The sequence below is a fragment of the Trichomycterus rosablanca genome, chromosome 2 (genome assembly GCF_030014385.1).
Source record: "Trichomycterus rosablanca isolate fTriRos1 chromosome 2, fTriRos1.hap1, whole genome shotgun sequence".
NCBI classification, from domain to species: Eukaryota; Metazoa; Chordata; class Actinopteri; order Siluriformes; family Trichomycteridae; genus Trichomycterus; species Trichomycterus rosablanca.
In genome coordinates, this window is record NC_085989.1 from 6,658,613 (window position 1) to 6,679,127 (window position 20,515).

The window sequence follows — 20,515 nt, forward strand, 5'->3', positions numbered from 1 at the left end:
TTCTTCCCTTTTTAGGGGTCGCCGGCGGGATTTGGCACAGTTTTTACGCCGGATGCCAAATAATAATTGTTTATTATTTATAATTTATTCACACTAAAGCTTTAAAGCTCATATTTGATTTAAGTTCAGAAAGTCGAGAGTCAAACTGGTAAGGTGCTGTACTTAAAAATATATTAAGATGTATTTATATTGGGCGGCACGGTGGGTAGCACTGTCACCTCACAGCAAGAAGGTCCTGGGTTCAGTTCCCAGGTGGGGCGGTCCGGGTCCTTTCTGTGTAGTTTGCATGTTCTCCCCGTGTCTGCGTGGGTTTCCTCTGGGAGCTCCGGTTTCCTCCCACAGTCCAAAAACATGCAGTCAGGTTAATTGGAGACACTGAATTGCCCTATAAGTGAGTGTGTGTGTGTGTGTGTGTGTGTGGAAAAGCTGAGATAGGCATGAATGAATGAATAAATGTATTTATATTTGTTTTATTTATATACGGAAATAAAATTCACAATCTACTGGGAGAGCACGCAGGCAAAGAGATTTAAAAGAATAATTTGAAAGGAACTTGAATTTCTTAGCATAATAATAATAATAATAATAATAACAACAACAACAACAACAACAACAACAACAACAACAATAATAATAACAATAACAATAACAATAATAATAGCAATAATAATATTAATAATAATAACAATAATAATAATAACAACAATAACAACAACAATAATAATATTAATAATAATAATAATAATAATAATAAATTGTTTGGTGGCATTTTATTTACTATGCTGTTGGACCAATAAACGCAGCCGAGGCATAAAAACCGCGATCGCTGATTGGCTGACTCGCATGTCGGTCACCGCAGCTAAAGCATATCCCATGATGCTTCGCGCCGTTAAGGTTTCTCTTTTAAACATTTTTAACGCCACAATATTTGCTCTCAGGTCGTTTTAACACCCAAAGTACAAGTACATATTCTTTATTTGTCGTAATCAATCATTTAATTATAATAATACATATTAAATAATTATTTAAGATAATTGTGCATACCGTAATCAAGACTTGTGATGACTTCAGTGTGATTCTGTGTGTGCCCTGATGTTATTAAAAAGGGCATCTGCCGTGATTGGCACAGTAGGAAAGGAGTCTCTCTGAACTTACTGCGGAATCGCTATCAAGAGATTTCGGATGCACAATTTTTATGAACTGGGGCTGCTGGTGATCATTTGTCTCGGGCGCCCCCCTGTAAACAGTACTAAATCAGAAAGTTAATAACCGATATATTAAAATAATTGAAGTGTAGCGTCATCAAATTGTTAAATCTGAATGAGGTTACATGATCTCTGAGTGTATTATTGTAAAACAATGAAAATGAAGTATCCTATACAAACATAATTCACATAAACTGAAACGCACATGCATGTCATACTGGTTCAAATAAGCGTGGGCAGTGAGGAATCGACACAAAGGATTTGGATTTGACTCCACCTTATTTATATAGTAATGTGATTCGACTCTTTGGTGTCGACTCCCCAACATTCCTCGCTGCATATCCAACCGAACCTAAGAGTAACCCATCCCACTTAGGTGTAATACATTATAAGGATCCTCTTTAGGTCTGATTTATTTAAATGTACAGTATCACCACAACTTAAATGTACTTGTGAGCTAATGTGGTAACTAATCATCGAATCGGTTTGTGTAGGAGATGTAAATGGGTTCACAAACTGACTTTTTGGCATCGTCCCCAGGACTAATACTTTCTACAGGTCTAAGACTCTTATAGGGGTCCAACTATTAATTGGTATCAATGTAAATTAATGTAGGCTAGTAATTTGCTGCATGTTTGTTGCAAATGGGTGTTATGTATCAGTATCCAAATTAATTAGGCTTTATGTTTTAGTTTGTTTTATACGATTACCTTAACACCAATTCTGAATAGTAATTTACACGGTGTGCGTCGCAAGTGGGCAGTGTTCTACTGACCGTTGTTATGCTAAACATGATCACCCTAACCAAACATTATGGCTTTTTTGAGGTGGTCCTGTGTTGAATGGAAGGATGATTAAAAAGGGTATCTGCCGTGATTGGTACAACAGGAGAAGGGTTATTCTGATCTTGTTGCGGAATCGTTATCAAGAGATTTCGGATGCACAATTTTTATAACCTCGGGGCTGCTAATGACCATCTATCTTGGCGCCCCAATACTACTGGTTAAATAAAGGAACACAGTGTGTCTTGATTATTTTGTCGATGTTAAATTATGACCAGAGTCTTGTGCACTTAATTTGAATAAGGCAGATTTATTCATAAAACATATTTAAAAAAAATATTACATCTCATTAACAGCTGGTGACAGACTGGGTAATATCATTTTTTTTAGACTGATTCTGAAAATGCTAAAACATTGTATACATTTAATAATTAATATAGTCAGATACACTACAGTAGCTTAATACAAGTAAAACACTGTCAAAGTGCTATATAAATATCTAAGTTATCTTGGAAAAGTAAGCATTGCCCATCAGACACTGCACAAGACTTGTTCATTAGTGGTTAAGTGATACTTTCTTCAATCAGTGCTCAGTTTCCCCAAGAAAATTGTAAAGTTAAGATGATCAGTAAAGTGAAAAGTATTAACTTGGGTAAAATCTTTGTGCTGTAATACTTTTAATATAAACTTCATCCAGTGCACTAACAATTTAACCTAGATTGCCAATTTTTGAATTGTTAGGTTGTGTATGGATTCACCAAATAGCATCACATACACAAACATGCTTATTTTATTTATTTATAGAACAAAGTATTGTTTTTGTTAAAAAATGTGAAATTTATAGAAATTAACGAGAATTAACAAATTAATTATTTTACCCCAAAAATCAGTTTGGTGCCCAAAGCTGTTTTTGTCTAAAAAATACTTTAACAGTAGGGGTGTCACTTTAGCTTTACCTTAGCTTACCTTTTAGTACATGTAATGCAAGTCCACCTTATTTCCTCGTTTCATAATCCCCATTATCCATTTAATCATTTAGTCAAGTAAATAAAACCTATTGCAGTTAAATACAGTTCTTTTATTGTCTGGTGGATGTTCTGTGACAATTGCATTTGACCAATGAAGAGTACACATGGTCCCTAGTCTGAAAGGGTAAACAAATTTAGTATGGGTATGGTACAAATGAATGAAAAATGAAAGCAACTAGTAAATAGTGAATTAGGGAAGTGGTAGCTCAGCGGTTAAGGTATTGGACTACTAATCATAAGGTTGCCAGGTTGCCACTGTTGGGGCCCTGAGCAAGGCCCTTAACCCTCAATTGCTTGAATTGTGTTCAATAATAATAATAATAATAATTCTAAGCCAGGGCGGCATGGTGGCTTAGTGGGTAGCACTGTCGCCTCAAAGCAAGAAGGTCCTGGGTTTGATCCCCAGGTGGGGCGGTCCGGCTCCTTTCTGTGCGGAGTTTGCATGTTCTCCCCGTGTCCGTGTGGGTTTCCTCCGGGTGCTCCGGTTTCCTCCCACAGTCCAAAAACATGCCACCAGGCACACTAAATTGTCCTATAGATACCTAGCCGCTACATGCACAAACAAGTGCATTGTAGTGCCGGTCCCAAGCCAGGATAAATAGGGAGGGTTGTGTCAGGAAGGGCATCCAGCGTAAAACTGTGCCAAATCCCGCCGGTGACAGGAAGAAGCCGGAAATGCTGACCCCGTAACCGAAAAACGGGACAAAGAATACGAATACTTTATTGTCATTGCACATGCACATTGTACACTTACACAACGAAATTGAAATACAACATCCCCCCCCCCCCTCTTCGGTGCAAGGAAAAACAACAACAGCAAACAATAGTACTAGTATATACAAATATAAATATATATATATAAAAAGCACTTAAACAAAACCGAAGCAGGAAAATAAGCTATTGCACATGTCCAATAAATGTCCAATTAAATTTTAAATTATAAGTTGCACATGTCCCATTAAAGTGAATGAAATTGCAATTGCACAATATCCGTTGAATGACACATGATGTGTCACATGTTTGTGTTTAACAGAGCTATGGCCCTGTTGTAAAAACTGTCTCTCAGTCTATAGTCCTTGTTTTGATTTGAAATTATAAGGCTGAGGAACAAGAGAAGAATAATCTTAAGCCACATTGGATAAACGTGTCTGCTAAATGCTGCAAATGAAAATAAATCACAAAAAATCACAAATGAACCTGCAGTGGAAAAGGGGCTTAAAATGTGTTTGGTGTTTCTATTTGCATGCATGGGTTTGATCCCCAGGTGGGGCGGCCCAGGTCCTTTCTGTGTGGAGTTTGCATGTACTCTCTCCATATCTGTGTAGGTTTCCTCCCACAGTCCAAAGACCAAAGTGTAAATGTTACCAAAGTGTTTAAAACATGACGTTAAAATTCTAAGAAATAAAATAAATACATATGTACCTGAGTTGAGACTGTGCCAAGCTCAAATTGTTAAACACTTAATTGATTGTTTTCCATATATTTAAAGTATTGAGAGTGTACACTTGACACAAAAATACATAAATACTGAATAATTAATGAAGAATTTAGGTTAGGAACACACACAGACATTAGACGCACGAAATTAGTACCAAAAATGTACGGAACACCGTGACTTTAGGCTAACGCTTTAGCAAACAGGAAGTCCGAGCACAACAAACTGCGCATGTTCGCCAAGCTTTGAGTAAAAGGATGCAGCAGACATCGTTCTAAACGGTAAGCTAGAATTTAAACCCAGATATGAACATTTTGGATCTGTGTAGGTTTGTGTTTCCCCCCTGTGGGACCACTCGGCTTTTATACGTTTCCATATGACGTCTCGGCGTGCGGCGGCACGCACACTAAACAAGCTCTGCGAGGCGGCGTAGCCGGGTTTGTTCAGTGTGCGTGCCGCCGCACGCCGAGACGTCATATCGGAACGTATAAAAGCCGAACGTAACGCACGCTTTCAAAAGCAAAGTGGCACGTAAAGCTGAAGCGGAACGCTGCTTGTTTGCTTCGTTCGAACTGTTGCATAAACAAAACCTTTCCTGCTTCAGTAACATTAACACAACCCGGTTATTTTGCCTTCGACGCAGTTTAGCTTAGCATTCTAGCATAGCAGAGATAGCAGTATGCTGCTAATTGGTACGTTAAATAAGTAGCGAGCTAGTTAGCACAAGCTGGCTAACCTTACTAAAGTGGCTAGCGTTGCTAGCTAAAGACACAAAAACAAATGACAGTTTCCTAGGAACAGTCTGGTAACAGTGTTCCGCACAATGCTAACCGTTTCCAGTAGTGTTTACTTCAACGACACGAAGGCCCTTAACGCTGTGAAGTAAATAATACACGTTTTTTATACGTTAACCCCGTTTCATACACACAACTTTTGTAAAAAAAAAGAAAAAGAAAATTTGCGTTTGTATGTTTATTGGGATTTTAACGTCATGTTTTACACTTTGGTTTTACATTCATGACAGGAACGGTTGTTACTTATTACACAAGGTTCATCAGTTCACAAAGTTATATCAAACACAGTCTTGGACAATTTAGTATCTCCAATTCACCTCACTTGCATGTCTTTGGACTGTGGGAAAAAACCGGAGCACCCGGAGTAAACCCACTCAGACAAGTGGGGGAAAACATGCAAACTCCACACAGGAAGGTCCCAGACCGCCCCACCTGGGGATCGAACCCAGGACCTTCTTGCTGTGAGGCGAAAGTGCTACCCACTTATATACAATTATGCAAAAGTGTAAATACTCTGGTCAAATGACACGTTTTGTTAAGTTAGAATAAGTTAAATAATGATATTTTGTATATTTTGTGACTTTTAATACATACATTTCCTGAATTCAACAATGAAACTAATTATTAAGTGTGTTACATGTATACATTCCTTATTTTATGTATTTTCCTCACTATGTTAAATTCAATAAATACTACCAATGCTTTTGGCGGCACGGTGGATCAGTGGGTAGCACTGTCACCTCACAGCAAGAAGGTCCTGGGTTCGATCTTTATCAATAATCAAATCTGATGACTTTTACTGTCATCTGTCATTCCAGTTTGTCATTGGCTGATCAGATTTGTAAAGTTAGGCCCAATTGTAATTGTATTGATCGATATTTTGCATTATTAATTAATTAAAAAATGTATTGCACTAACAGTCTTTAATTAGTGAAGATGATTTAATGATTTTAGGTGTTTTGCAGTGTAAGCAAGAAACCAAGGTCGTATAGAAAAGTACACATATTGCATAAATTATATTTTAAACATTTTGCTTTAATCTAAGGATGTGGCTTTATTATTTAAAATGGATGTATTTTAATTTCTTAACTACAAACATGTTCACTCCTGAACTGTCTTAATATAATATGGCTTGATAAATCATGCTGTTTTTTGTTGAGGCTGTATTCTTTATTGATGGTTAAATGATACTTACTTTAATCAGTGTTCAGTTTCCCCTAGACAATTGTAAAGTTAAGATGATCAGTTAAGCGAAAAGTAAGTATTAATTTAGGTATCTTTGTAATTTATTATCTTTGTGCGTAATACTTTTAATATAAACTTCACCCAGTGCAGTAACAATTTAACCTAAATTAGCAATTAAAAAAAGTCTACTTACAAGTGAATTGCTAGGTTGATCTGTGTATGGATTCACCGAACATACACAAATAATGCTTATTTAATTTATTTAGGGAGCTAAGTATATTACTGTATGTGTAATATAATGCACAGTTATAAGGTGTTTTTAATCCTTTGTTCTCCTCAGCGTGCAATAGAAGAAGGCCATGGCAGAGACAGAGGTGACTGTGTCCATGGGAGACGTGGTGGTGATGAAGTCGAATGAAGATGAGGCGGTGGTAGATGATTCGGGCAAGGCACAAGTCATTCTACAGCTGCAAGCAGTTACACCTTTGTGGGTCACTAGTTTCCACCCATCCAATCAAATGTTTTTTTTTGTGTGACACCATCAGCTATTTATGATTTCATTCCAAAACCACTGGTATTATTATAACGTTAAAGGCTTTTCACAAGATGTTGTAGTGTCTCTGTAGGGATTTGTGCTTATTCTAGTTAAATAGCATTTGTAAGGTAGCTTTTGTAAGCCACAAAGTAATCATTAATATATTTAATTGTATTTCTACACCGGTTAGCAATAGGTGTTGCCTTAAACACATTAACTCAATTATTATTTTTGGCTAAATAATGTAGCATTTAATTCAGTTAGGTTTTCACAAAAGTAAGGCCTAGAAAGCACAAGATGCCTCTCTGAAATGTGTTTCTTTGTCTGCAGGGCTGAGGATGAATCTGGAGTCACAAGTGCAACAGGTAGATCATATGTACTGTGATTTACCCTGTTAATTTTATTTATGAATGTCTGAATTATCTTTTACATCACACTGATGTTATGTTCACACATTTGGTTTTAAGAAGAAGCTTTGGCTGAAGGAGAGGACGTTGAGCTGGGATTCCCCATCACTTGTGGCGAGAGCAAGGCCATTCTGCTGTACAAGAAATTTGTTTGCCCAGGAATCAATGTCAAGTGTGTCAGGGTATGTGACTTTGACTGAATGTAGCCAATTTGTTGCTCTGTTTACATTGTAACCCATCTATACCCCATGAATCATTTAAAATGTTTGGTTGATAGACCATGCCTTTACTTTTATCTATCTCTCTGTCCAGTATGGGGACCAGTTAATCAGTCCTAAGCAGTTTGTCCTTATGTCTGGCAAAGCCACACTCAAAGACTGGAAACGAGCCATCAGAATGGGAGGTGTCATGCTCAGGTAAAAAGAGAAATGTAACACTAGCCTAATCAAGCAAGCCACAATAAAATAGTCAGAAATGCATTTAGCCTAATGGCTTTAGCTCTAATTAAGAGAGAGGTCTTAGTGGATGCTTGAGGCACATGTTGACAATGAAGTGGCAGGGAATTGGACACATCTAAATAAAAAAAACCAGGCACCCAGGTGGCGCAGCGAGATGTTCCGCTAGCATACCAGTGCCGACATTCTGAACTCCTTGGTTCGAAACTCGGCGTTGCCACCGGTCAGCTGGGCGCCATCTAGCGGGCATAATTGCCAGTGCCTGCAAGGAGTGATGACCGGACTATGTGTATGGGGTCTTCAAATGCAGCGTAAGGACCCTGATTGGCGGATAGAGGTGCCTTTGCAGAGTGCATGGGTGGAAAAGGGTTCCGTTAAGAGCTGTGCGCGGGTCGGCGGAGGCGTGAGCAGCAATATACCCACCTCCACTGTAATTGACTACACTACATTGGGAGAAAAACATCAAAACCATTTAATACAAAGCAAACCTCAAACGAACAGTATTTTCCCTAAATAATTACAATCCAGTACTAACCTTGTCCAGAAGGCAGCTTGTCCAATTCAACATTTTGTTAATGTTCTACATTAAAACAATTTAACATTGGCCGGATGGGGAATAGATGATTATTAGATTGAATAAATGTGAGTAAATGTCCCCTAATAAGAAATCAAGCATGTTTACTTTTCTCTGTATTTGTAGGAAAATGATGGACTCAGGTCAGTTAGATTTCTATCAGCACAGTACGCTGTGCACCAACACCTGCCGCAGTACTAAATTTGACCTCCTTATCAACAACACACGTTTCCCTCCTGACAGCAGCGTACTCAGTACTCCTTCAGCCCAGGGTGAGATTCACAAACACATTTGCACACCACAATCAATATGTATTCATGTAATGACTTATCACATGTATGAAAACGTTCTTCACTTTAGAAAAACAAGAAAATGAGAAAGAAATGCTGTTTGTGTTCCAGGGCAGGCCTCTGTAGTTAATGGAGAAGAGATCATCTTGGTAGAAGAAAAGCCAGTGGCGAGTGGCTCTGCAGACTGGATTTTGGCTAGTGGGGAGACTACAAAGAAGCAAGAAGTACAGGAGATATCTGGTGAGGCTGTCTTGTTTACACTACTTCTGCCAGTCACAGTATGGACACTCTCATAATAACCCTTCATTCTAACCCTCTCTTCATTTCTCACAAATGAAAGCTAGACTCATAAGCTACACGGTTAGTAGAGCAAGATAGTAAAGTTAAAGGGCGAAACACGATTCTACCCAGTGTGCCTTTAATACACTGACCCAGCTAAAACTCCTCTCGACAAACTGCCACACTTGGTTACCTCAGTTCCCAAAATATTAAAAAGTGTCATTAATTGGAAAGGTGATATAACACAGTTTAAACATGCCTCTGTCCCAACTTGTTTAAGTGTGTTGCAGGCATCAAAATGTACATTTGTTTAAATTCACAAAATACAATTAAGTTGGTCAGTAAAACATCTTTTTTCTTTTCTTTGTTTACGTTTTAGTTAAATAAAAGTTCAAGAGAATTAACAAATCACAGCTTCTTTATTGTTTTTACATTTTACAAGGGGCGGCACAGGGGTTCGGTGGGTCACCTCACAATCAGTCCTCGGTTAAATTCCCAGGTTGAGCGTTCCGGGTCCTTTCTGTGTGGAGTTTTCATGTTCTCCCGGTGTCTGTGTGGGTTTCATCCGCGAGCTCTGGTTATCTCCCACAGTCCAAAGGCATGCAAGTGAGGTGAATTGGAGATACAAAATTGACTTGAACTGATGAATCTTAACCAGTGTAACCAGTAACTAATGCAGTATCATGAATTTAACCAAAGTGTGTAAAACATGATGTTAAAATCCTAATAAATAAATAAATAAAATAGCATTTAACAAAAATGTCCAAATTTTTCCTTAAATGAGGTTTGTATTAACAGCCCATGCTTGGTTTGATAGTAACAGTCATGAGCTTCAATTGCTCACTTTCTGTATTCTGAATATGTATGGTGAATCCTTGTTACTGCCTAACCTTGATCATAATACACTTGTGTGTGTGTGTGTGTAATTCATTTCCAGAGGAGACTTTTAACTTCTGGAAGGGCATAGTTGAAGTCGGCCTGATGGGAGAGGTGGTGACGAATATCCGTACTGAACTGCTGGAGATGTTAAGAGGGGTGCAGCTTCATTCTGATCAGTCCACTATACTGGATGCTGGTAGGTCACTCTGCATTGTACACTGTCTGTACCGTCTATTGATCTGCACTGTCCTTCTTTCATGCCAGTTATATACAGTCAGCTAGGCTACAGAAAAAAAGATTTAATTAAATAAATTAATTAAATGTTTTACATATTGTTATACATATTTAAGCTAATTAACATACATTATTTTAAAGCTAATTGTTATTTTACATCATTTAATTGCAAATGTCCATCTAATAAATATGTTTGTCATCTGTTGTTAGAAGTGGCAGTTCTGAGTAACCTGACGCAGGTATTCGGGCTGCTGGACTCGATCAAACGCATCCTGTGTGTTCGCCGACAAATGACTGACCCGGGACAGAAACAGGCCCTTAAAACCCTGAGCAGTAAGTATTAACTAAGACAGACACATTAATCCAACAGATTATTTATTATTTTACCATCTGCACTACATGACCGAATATATGTGGACTCCTGAATACTGTATTCACATGTAGGGCATATCCTATTCTTGTTGAACCTCTAATTTAATATCATGAGCAATAACATAGAGTCGGATTGGTCAGTTGCAGCTATAACAGCCTCATTTCATGGTCCGTGACATGATTTTCACGGCCGTGAATTAAGTAGCGCTTTAATTATAAGGGTTGGTGACTGCTGTACTACCAAATTATCCCAAAATGTTTAGCAGTGTTGAGGTCAGGGCTTCCTGCAGGCTGGTTAACTACTTCTAATCTATTTCCATATGGACCTCACTTTGTGCCCAGAGTACTGTCCTGCTAAAACAAAGCTCAAAGCAAACCCTTTTTTAGAGTGCTGTGAATTGGGATTGCTCCCATCCTGATTTCTTCTTTTTATTTTCAGATTTCTCTTACAGTTTTTTCTTAATGTCTTAATGCTGAAACAGGAAAGGGGCTTCCCTAAACTGTTGCTGCAAAGTTGGAAGCATATAATTTCCTTTATATAATTGATTTTCACCTGTTAGCAATGGCTGTGGCCGAAACACATGAATGTCTTAATTAAAAAGGGTGTCCTAATACTTTTGTCCATATGCTGTATATGGCTTCCAATGAACAGATTTGTGCTGGCACATGAGTGCATTCTAAGTTTGAACAAAATTGAGAAATTAATAATAATCTGTTGGCTTGTAGATACACAATTCTGTGGGTGGAGGATTAGTAAAAGACAGAAATTGCCTTACTGGTTGAGTGCCAGTCAGTTCATGTCGCCCAGATCTGGGCTTTTCAAACCCTGGGTTGTCAGCCTTAGGTCGGTTGCAAGTCAAAAAAGGGTCGCAGAGAAAAATAATAATAATTAAATAAACTTGTAGACAAACACCCACTTGTGGAGGCTTTACGCTTCATCTTGTAGACCACAGTGGGACCATATTGCCACCATTTTTATTGATTTAGTATATTTAGTTTTGATGCATTGTTTGTGTTGCTTGGGTCGCATAAAACATCATGGACAAAATGTGCGTTGCTTGAAAAACCCTGGCCTAGATGAAGCATTTGCTAATGATTAATAAATGAAATCGTTTTGAGACGTTAATTCTAAAGCTGTCTGTTCTGTCTGGTTTAGGTTTGGAACAGCAGTTGGAGATGCAAAAGAAGCAGCAGACACAAAGCTTGCTGGCCTCCATGCCCTCCTCCCCTCTTCCACCCAAACGCCCACCTAAACGGCCCCGTCTCCAACGGCCAGCCTCCGCCACAGTGCTCCAGCCTCTGACCCTCCAACCACCCCAGTTCACCGTCCTCTCGCCCATCACCCTCTCCTCCATGTGCCAACCGTTTGCCGTGCCTGGCCTGGCACAGCCATCCGGCGCGGTCACCTTGTTCGCCCACGTGGCGCCGCACGACGCAAAAGCCGAGTTGCTCACGTTGGTGGGCACGATGCCAGTCCAGGAGCAGGCTCGGCTGGGAACGGTGGAACTGGGAGCGGCCGGCACAGTCGACATGACGAACGCGGTGCTGGTGCAGGAGCACGAGAGCCAGGCGATCGAGATCAACCTGCAGATGGAAGCCGAGGAGGAGCTGGAGGAGAAGAGGAGGAGGATTGAAGGGGGTGAAATCGTGGAGGATGAAACGGTGAGGGAGGTGCAAGTCGAGACGGAGGAGCTGCACTTGGAAGCAAACGGGCAAATTCACAACCTGCAGATTTTAGTGGTGGAAGATGACGAGGAGACGCAGGGCGGAGTCAAATGTGAATGAGAACCTTGTCTGAACCCTGAGATGAAGATATTTGCACTCGCTTTTTGTACTACTTTCCTAAAGAGGTCTGCATGGCCAAGTTGTGTACCTGCTTTTTTAAGGAGCTACTTCAGTATTTCTTTTTGAACTTGACTGGATGCAACTGCATTTTGCTTTTGTAGAAATGTCTTCAGTATTTCTTATTTAATTTATTGTAATTCTTTGATCACAGATGACTAGATTGGGCACTTTTTTAGGTGTTGAGCCAAAATGTTAGAAACTCCTATTATTCGTTCACACACCAACCTTAAATTGAGTATAGATACACTTGTAAGGTACGTGTATGCCATGGCAGTATTTGATTTTTCTATTTTCTTCAACTGGATAATTAATTTTTTAGCAACCTACTTCTTTGTTCAGTAAAAATCTTCATGAATTTGCGTTCTTGCACAAAATATGGGGTTCCTAAATTCACACACACACACACACACACACATATATATATATATATATATATATATATACAGTGTATCACAAAAGTGAGTACACCCCTCACATTTCTGCAGATATTTAAGTATATCTTTTCATGGGACAACACTGACAAAATGACACTTTGACACAATGAAAAGTAGTCTCTGTGCAGCTTATATAACAGTGTAAATTTATTCTTCCCTCAAAATAACTCAATATACAGCCATTAATGTCTAAACCACCGGCAACAAAAGTGAGTACACCCCTAAGAGACTACACCCCTAAATGTCCAAATCGAGCACTGCTTGTCATTTTCCCTCCAAAATGTCATGTGATTTGTTAGTGTTACTAGGTCTCAGGTGTGCATAGGGAGCAGGTGTGTTCAATTTAGTAGTACAGCTCTCACACTCTTTCATACTGGTCACTGAAAGTTCCAACATGGCACCTCATGGCAAAGAACTCTCTGAGGATCTTAAAAGACGAATTGTTGCGCTACATGAAGATGGCCAAGGCTACAAGAAGATTGCCAACACCCTGAAACTGAGCTGCAGCACAGTGGCCAAGATCATCCAGCGTTTTAAAAGAGCAGGGTCCACTCAGAACAGACCTCGCGTTGGTCGTCCAAAGAAGCTGAGTGCACGTGCTCAGCGTCACATCCAACTGCTGTCTTTGAAAGATAGGCGCAGGAGTGCTGTCAGCATTGCTGCAGAGATTGAAAAGGTGGGGGGTCAGCCTGTCAGTGCTCAGACCATACGCCGCACACTACATCAAATTGGTCTGCATGGCTGTCACCCCAGAAGGAAGCCTTTTCTGAAGTCTCTACACAAGAAAGCCCGCAAACAGTTTGCTGAAGACATGTCAACAAAGGACATGGATTACTGGAACCATGTCCTATGGTCTGATGAGACCAAGATTAATTTGTTTGGTTCAGATGGTCTCAAGCATGTGTGGCGGCAATCAGGTGAGGAGTACAAAGATAAGTGTGTCATGCCTACAGTCAAGCATGGTGGTGGGAATGCCATGGTCTGGGGCTGCATGAGTGCAGCAGGTGTTGGGGAGTTACATTTCATTGAGGGACACATGAACTCCAATATGTACTGTGAAATACTGAAGCAGAGCATGATCCCCTCCCTCCGGAAACTGGGTCGCAGGGCAGTGTTCCAACATGATAATGACCCCAAACACACCTCTAAGACAACCACTGCTTTATTGAAGAGGCTGAGGGTAAAGGTGATGGACTGGCCAAGCATGTCTCCAGACCTCAACCCAATAGAACATCTTTGGGGCATCCTCAAGCGGAAGGTGGAGGAGCGCAAAGTCTCGAATATCCGCCAGCTCCGTGATGTCGTCATGGAGGAGTGAAAAAGCATTCCAGTGGCAACCTGTGAAGCTCTGGTAAACTCCATGCCCAGGAGAGTTAAGGCAGTTCTGGGAAATAATGGTGGCCACACAAAATATTGACACTTCAGGAACTTTCACTAAGGGGTGTACTCACTTTTGTTGCCGGTGGTTTAGACATTAATGGCTGTATATTGAGTTATTTTGAGGGAAGATTAAATTTACACTGTTATATAAGCTGCACACAGACTACTTTTCATTGTGTCAAAGTGTCATTTTGTCAGTGTTGTCCCATGAAAAGATATACTTAAATATCTGCAGAAATGTGAGGGGTGTACTCACTTTTGTGATACACTGTATATGTCCTGTTCGTTCTGTGGTCAGCAGATGGTTGCTAGTTCAGGCTGCCACTGTTGGGTCCTTGAGTGAGGCCCTTAACCCTCAGTTGCTTGGACTGTATACTGTAAGTCGCTTTGGACAAAAGCAAAGCATCTGCTGAATGGCAAAAATGTAAATGTATTGGAAACCAGACCCAGCTCTACCCTGACAAGGATGAAGCAGTGGTAAGATGTGGAGAGGGTTAAGGGCCTTGCTCAAGGACCCAACAGTGGCAGCCTGAACTAGCAACCATCTGCTGACCACAGAACGAACAGGACACCAAGCTTCGACCCCCCTCTTAGACATAGACAATAATGTCTGTATGCAGACACCCGACGGGCTCATAACACCCCTGTGTCCAGAGATATTGGAATACCGTAATTTCGTGATTTACCACTGCGCCACCCGAGTGCCCTTCTAAAAATCATCTGCGTTATTTTTATTCCGTTATGCAGACAGGTCTCCAATTCCTGGTCAGTGTTTCTCTTCTATTTAACAACATCATTTACATTTGTGGCATTTAGCAGGTGCTTTTATCCAAAGCGACCTACAGTTGTGACTATATACAGTCTAAGCAATTGAGGGTTATGGGTCTTGCTCAAGGGCCCAACAGCGACAACCAGTGGCAACCTGGGACTTGAACTGGCAACCTCCAAAATACTGGTCCAGTACCTTAACCACTAGGCTACAGCTGCCCTATTACAGACATATAACTATTGCTGGTGACTTCTCTGTGACTTCTAATTTGTCTCAACGATCAACTGCATTTCAGGAATCGCCAAACAACAGCTCAGCGATTAATAAAAAGCTGCTGAAACACTGCTGGTTGATACTGTCCACAGTTAACTGAGCTTGCTTGACTGTGGACAGTAAGCAGCTTCTCATCCATTGCAGATGTTTTATAGTCCTTGGATTACATTTGGCTATTCAGACAAATTCCCTCCCAGCATAAGGTGACAATTTGGTTTTCCTCCAAATGTTGGCAAAAAACCCCACTGAGTGCTAATAGGTGCAGACTAACCCTAACTAACCCTATTTTATGGGCACAGAAAAGTCACCAGCTGTACTTAATCACTTAATCAGGGATCCAGAAGGCCTTGAACATTATAAATAGACAATAATCTAAAACCATAGTTGTGTATGTATAATTTATCTCTGCATATTTGTGAAAAAAAATCCATAATAAATATACACTGTATGGCTAAAAGTATTTGGACACCTGACCATGAGCTTGTTGGACATCCCATTAAAAACTAATGGTTAAAATGGACTGTGATCTTTTCTGCTATAACAGCCACTCTTCTGAAAATGAAAAGTAAAAACGCACGTGTGTCTATTTGTAACCCGTCTGTATTTATAATCCACCTCTATTCGTAACCCACCTGTTTTCATAATCTACCTCTATTCGTAACCCACCTTTATTCGTAACCTACCTGTAATTATAACCCACCTCTATTCAGTTCACTTTTTATACTGATTCTGAAACAGCGTAAACATTAATGGTGTGCGATACTGCAAAATTTGGTATCCGATACCAAGTAAATACAGGTCCAGTATCGCCCATACCGATACTTTTTACTTACAAAAGCAGTTTATTTACTTTCATGTAGGTGAGAGCAGTGTGTCAAGAGTTATAAGTATGGCTTTTATTACTATAATGAACTAACTCTGAGGTTTTTGTTCAGAACCGATTATATAATAACAAAACATAATGTATCTCTTTTATTGCACTTTTCTGAGATTATCCCCACACAGCTCCTCGTTCTTCTATTCTCTCTCTCTCTCTCTCTCTCTCTCTCTCACACTGCTACACGTGTTTGGTCTCCTGTATCGGTCAGTCACGTGACGGCAGTGTTGCCAACTTAGCGACTTTGTCGCTATATTTAGCGACTTTTCAGACCCCTCTAGCGACTTTTTTTCAAAAAAGCGACTAGCGACAAATCTAGCGACTTTTTCTGGTGTTATTGGAGACTTTTGTAGACTCGAACGTGAAAACACACATTGTTCTGCAGTTACTGTCCTCAAGCACGGGCGGTCAGTATCACAGTCAGTGTTGCCAGATTGGGCAAGTTTCCACCAAAATGTTGTTGGAAATTGGCAGGGAAAAACACACTTTGGCAGGTGGACAAAATTTGGGCTGGTTTGTAATTATTTTGGCAGCTTAAAATATAAATAAAAAAAGCTATTGCTAAAGCAGGTGGAATATAAATAGGTCTCCCTTCTCCCTACCTTCTCCCACCACAGCCAAGCCGTTGTCAAAAGTTTGATTGACAGGTTATTCTTTCCAGTCCAAGACACTGTTGCCACGCCCATCAATACTGTGATTCATATGTTAGACAAGTGATTTGAGTTGAATATGAAGGTAAGCAAGTCTCATATGTACGAGAGGTTGAAACTTTCATTGCTTGCAAGTTTATTTTTATTTACATGCAAAGGGTTGTGTGTCCTAACAAATAATGCATTTTACAAACTTGGCAGGCTACTTTAAAGACATGCAAGCAAAAAAATAATTACTATATATAATTACTGATCTGTACATTTTAAGATATTAATTTGTAGGTCATGATGGTTTAACTGGTTTATTATTTGTGAAATGCTAAACACCATCTGCTTATCCTGTGTTTTGTGCGTTTTTTCATGCATTTTGGCTGAAAATTACTGTCGCAATCTGGCAACCCTTCCCAGAGTAGCTCAGTATTTTCTTAAAAAACAAAAACAAACCACGAATTAACAGAAGAATGTTCATTTGTAGTTCTAAACATATTTAGGGTGTTTTTTAACCCACTTTTTGTCTTTCCCACGATGTTATTCCTCTTCTACAGCGTCAATTACATGCAAATGGATCATATGCAAATTAGGCAATGACGTCATTTAGCGACTTTTAGGACAGCCAATAGCTACTTTCCTTACTGAGGAGTTGGCAACACTGCGTGACGGTACCACAACTGAACACAGCAGATCAGGAGCAGTGATGTGAGCATGTAAGATGTGAGAGGAGCGAATCTGTACACACTTGATTTCTACTTTCTTATAAAACGGGAGAAACGTGCTGAATGTGGCGGAGAAAAAGTAAAACTGAACTATTTATAGTGTCGATATTTGGAGTGATCCGCCCATCCTTAGTAATAAGGTGTAATAATCACAGCCGTGTGGTGTCAATACCGAGCCCAGGTAACTAGTTCACAGCTGAGATACTGACTAAACCCCAAATAACTCACACACCATCATTATTATTATGATAATGAAAGATAAAGACTTGTACACTGTGTGCAGTACACTAACTATACGAAACACATTCCAGCTGTGAGTTAATACCCAAGCTCAACTACTGTACATGGTACTTGTTAGCTTAGTCGCTAGTGTTAGCTGCTAAGCTAATTGCAGTGATTTCTGTTTCTATAAGCACTCTGTATTATAACTCTATCATATTAATATTGTAATTCATACATGTTTTGTAAGTAGCTGCTCTCAGTAGGGTTGTAGATAAATTTAGTTGTTTAAAGCGGTCAGATTTCTTCTTCCTTCCTTCCTTCCTTCCTTCCTTCCTTCCTTCCTTCCTTCCTTCCGTCCGTCCGTCCTTCCTCCCTTCCTCCCGTCCTTCCTCCCTTCCTCCCGTCCTTCCTTCCTTCCTTCCTTCCTTCCTTCCTTCCTTCCTTCCTTCCTTCCTTCCTTCCTTCCTTCCTCCCGCCCTTCCTTCCTTCCTTCCGCCCTTCCTTCCTTCCTTCCCTTCCTTCCTTCCTTCCTTCCTTCCTTCCTTCCTTCCTTCCTTCCGTCCTCCCTCCCGCCCTTCCTTCCTCCCGCCCTTCCTTCCTCCCGCCCTTCCTTCCTCCCTCCCGCCCTTCCTTCCTCCCTCCCTCCCTTCCTTCCTCCCTCCCTCCCTCCCTTCCTTCCTCCCTCCCTCCCTTCCTTCCTCCCTCCCTCCCTTCCTTCCTCCCTCCCTCCCTTCCTTCCTCCCTCCCTCCCGCCCTTCCTTCCTCCCTCCCGCCCTTCCTTCCTTCCTTCCTTCCTTCCTTCCTTCCTTCCGTCCTTCCTTCCTTCCTTCCGTCCTCCCTCCCGCCCTTCCTTCCTTCCTGCCCTTCCTTCCTTCCTTCCTTCCTTCCCTTCCTTCCTTCCTTCCTTCCTTCCTTCCTTCCTTCCTTCCTTCCTTCCTTCCTTCCTTCCGTCCTCCCTCCCGCCCTTCCTTCCTTCCTTCCTTCCTTCCTTCCTTCCTTCCTTCCTTCCTTCCTTCCTCCCGCCCTTCCTTCCTTCCTTCCTTCCTTCCTTCCTTCCTTCCTTCCTTCCTTCCTCCCGCCCTTCCTTCCTTCCTTCCTTCCTTCCTTCCTTCCTCCCGCCCTTCCTTCCTTCCTTCCCTTCCTTCCTTCCTTCCTTCCGTCCTTCCTTCCTTCCTTCCTTCCGTCCTCCCTCCCGCCCTTCCTTCCTCCCTCCCGCCCTTCCTTCCTTCCTTCCTTCCTTCCTTCCTTCCGTCCTTCCTTCCTTCCTTCCGTCCTCCCTCCCGCCCTTCCTTCCTTCCTGCCCTTCCTTCCTTCCTTCCTTCCTTCCCTTCCTTCCTTCCTTCCTTCCTTCCTTCCTTCCTTCCTTCCTTCCTTCCTTCCTTCCTTCCTTCCGTCCTCCCTCCCGCCCTTCCTTCCTTCCTTCCTTCCTTCCTTCCTTCCTTCCTTCCTCCCTCCCGCCCTTCCTTCCTTCCTTCCTTCCTTCCTTCCTTCCTTCCTTCCTTCCTTCCTTCCTCCCGCCCTTCCTTCCTTCCTTCCTTCCTTCCTTCCTTCCTTCCGTCCTCCCTCCCGCCCTTCCTTCCTTCCTGCCCTTCCTTCCTTCCTTCCTTCCTTCCCTTCCTTCCTTCCTTCCTTCCTTCCTTCCTTCCTTCCTTCCTTCCTTCCGTCCTCCCTCCCGCCCTTCCTTCCTTCCTTCCTTCCTTCCTTCCTTCCTTCCTTCCTTCCTTCCTTCCTTCCTTCCTCCCGCCCTTCCTTCCTTCCTTCCTTCCTTCCTTCCTTCCCTTCCTTCCTTCCTTCCCTTCCCTTCCTTCCTTCCTTCCCTTCCTTCCTTCCTTCCTTCCTTCCGTCCTTCCTTCCTTCCTTCCTTCCGTCCTCCCTCCCGCCCTTCCTTCCTTCCTTCCTTCCTTCCTTCCTTCCTTCCTTCCTTCCTTCCTTCCTTCCTTCCGTCCTTCCTTCCTTCCTTCCGTCCTCCCTCCCGCCCTTCCTTCCTTCCTTCCCTTCCTTCCTTCCTTCCTTCCTTCCTTCCATCCTCCCTCCCGCCCTTCCTTCCTTCCTTCCTTCCTTCCTTCCTTCCCTTCCTTCCTTCCTTCCTTCCTTCCTTCCTTCCTTCCTTCCTTCCTTCCTCCCGCCCTTCCTTCCTTCCTTCCTTCCTTCCCTTCCTTCCTTCCTTCCTTCCTTCCGTCCTTCCTTCCTTCCTTCCTTCCGTCCTCCCTCCCGCCCTTCCTTCCTTCCTTCCTTCCCGCCCTTCCTTCCTTCCTTCCTTCCTTCCTTCCTTCCTTCCTTCCTTCCTTCCTTCCTTCCTTCCTTCCTTCCCTTCCTTCCTTCCTTCCCTTCCTTCCTTCCTTCCTTCCTTCCGTCCTTCCTTCCTTCCTTCCTTCCTTCCGTCCTCCCTCCCGCCCTTCCTTCCTTCCTTCCTTCCTTCCTTCCTTCCTTCCTTCCGTCCTTCCTTCCTTCCTTCCGTCCTCCCTCCCGCCCTTCCTTCCTTCCTTCCTTCCTTCCTTCCTTCCTTCCTTCCTTCCGTCCTTCCTTCCTTCCTTCCGTCCTCCCTCCCGCCCTTCCTTCCTTCCTTCCTTCCTTCCCTTCCTTCCTTCCTTCCTTCCTTCCTTCCTTCCTTCCGTCCTTCCTTCCTTCCTTCCTTCCGTCCTCCCTCCCGCCCTTCCTTCCTTCCTTCCTTCCTCCCGCCCTTCCTTCCTTCCTCCCTTCCTCCCGCCCTTCCTTCCTTCCTTCCTTCCTTCCTTCCTTCCTTCCTTCCGTCCTTCCTTCCTTCCTTCCTTCCGTCCTCCCTCCCGCCCTTCCTTCCTTCCTTCCTCCCGCCCTTCCTTCCTTCCTTCCTTCCTTCCTTCCTTCCTTCCTTCCGTCCTTCCTTCCTTCCTTCCTTCCTTCCTTCCTTCCTTCCGTCCT

The 20,515-nt window shown here is 42.0% G+C and overlaps 1 protein-coding gene and 2 non-coding genes across 4 annotated transcripts; all 3 read left to right on the forward strand.

Annotated features, from left to right (window-relative positions):
* The first annotated feature begins 1,100 nt into the window (after positions 1-1,100).
* LOC134309457 (U11 spliceosomal RNA) lies at positions 1,101-1,237 on the forward strand. Its single transcript, XR_010011172.1, has one exon. It is a non-coding gene; the product is annotated as a U11 spliceosomal RNA (small nuclear RNA).
* An 824-nt stretch (positions 1,238-2,061) lies between these two features.
* Positions 2,062-2,198, forward strand: LOC134309458 (U11 spliceosomal RNA). Its single transcript, XR_010011173.1, has one exon. It is a non-coding gene; the product is annotated as a U11 spliceosomal RNA (small nuclear RNA).
* Positions 2,199-4,699: 2,501 nt separating this feature from the next.
* gmeb1 (glucocorticoid modulatory element binding protein 1) lies at positions 4,700-12,632 on the forward strand. Of its 2 annotated transcripts, none has more exons than XM_062989972.1 (10): positions 4,700-4,731; positions 6,770-6,916; positions 7,295-7,329; positions 7,432-7,553; positions 7,684-7,787; positions 8,527-8,672; positions 8,802-8,930; positions 9,907-10,044; positions 10,293-10,415; positions 11,611-12,632. In XM_062989972.1, the coding sequence occupies exons 2-10, from the start codon at positions 6,789-6,791 to the stop codon at positions 12,237-12,239; spliced, it is 1,554 nt and encodes a 517-aa protein (XP_062846042.1). In that variant the 5' UTR covers positions 4,700-4,731; positions 6,770-6,788; the 3' UTR covers positions 12,240-12,632. The 2 variants fall into 2 exon arrangements, with proteins under 2 accessions (XP_062846042.1, XP_062846049.1); XM_062989979.1 differs by having other exon boundaries at positions 7,435-7,553.
* Positions 12,633-20,515: the final 7,883 nt, after the last annotated feature.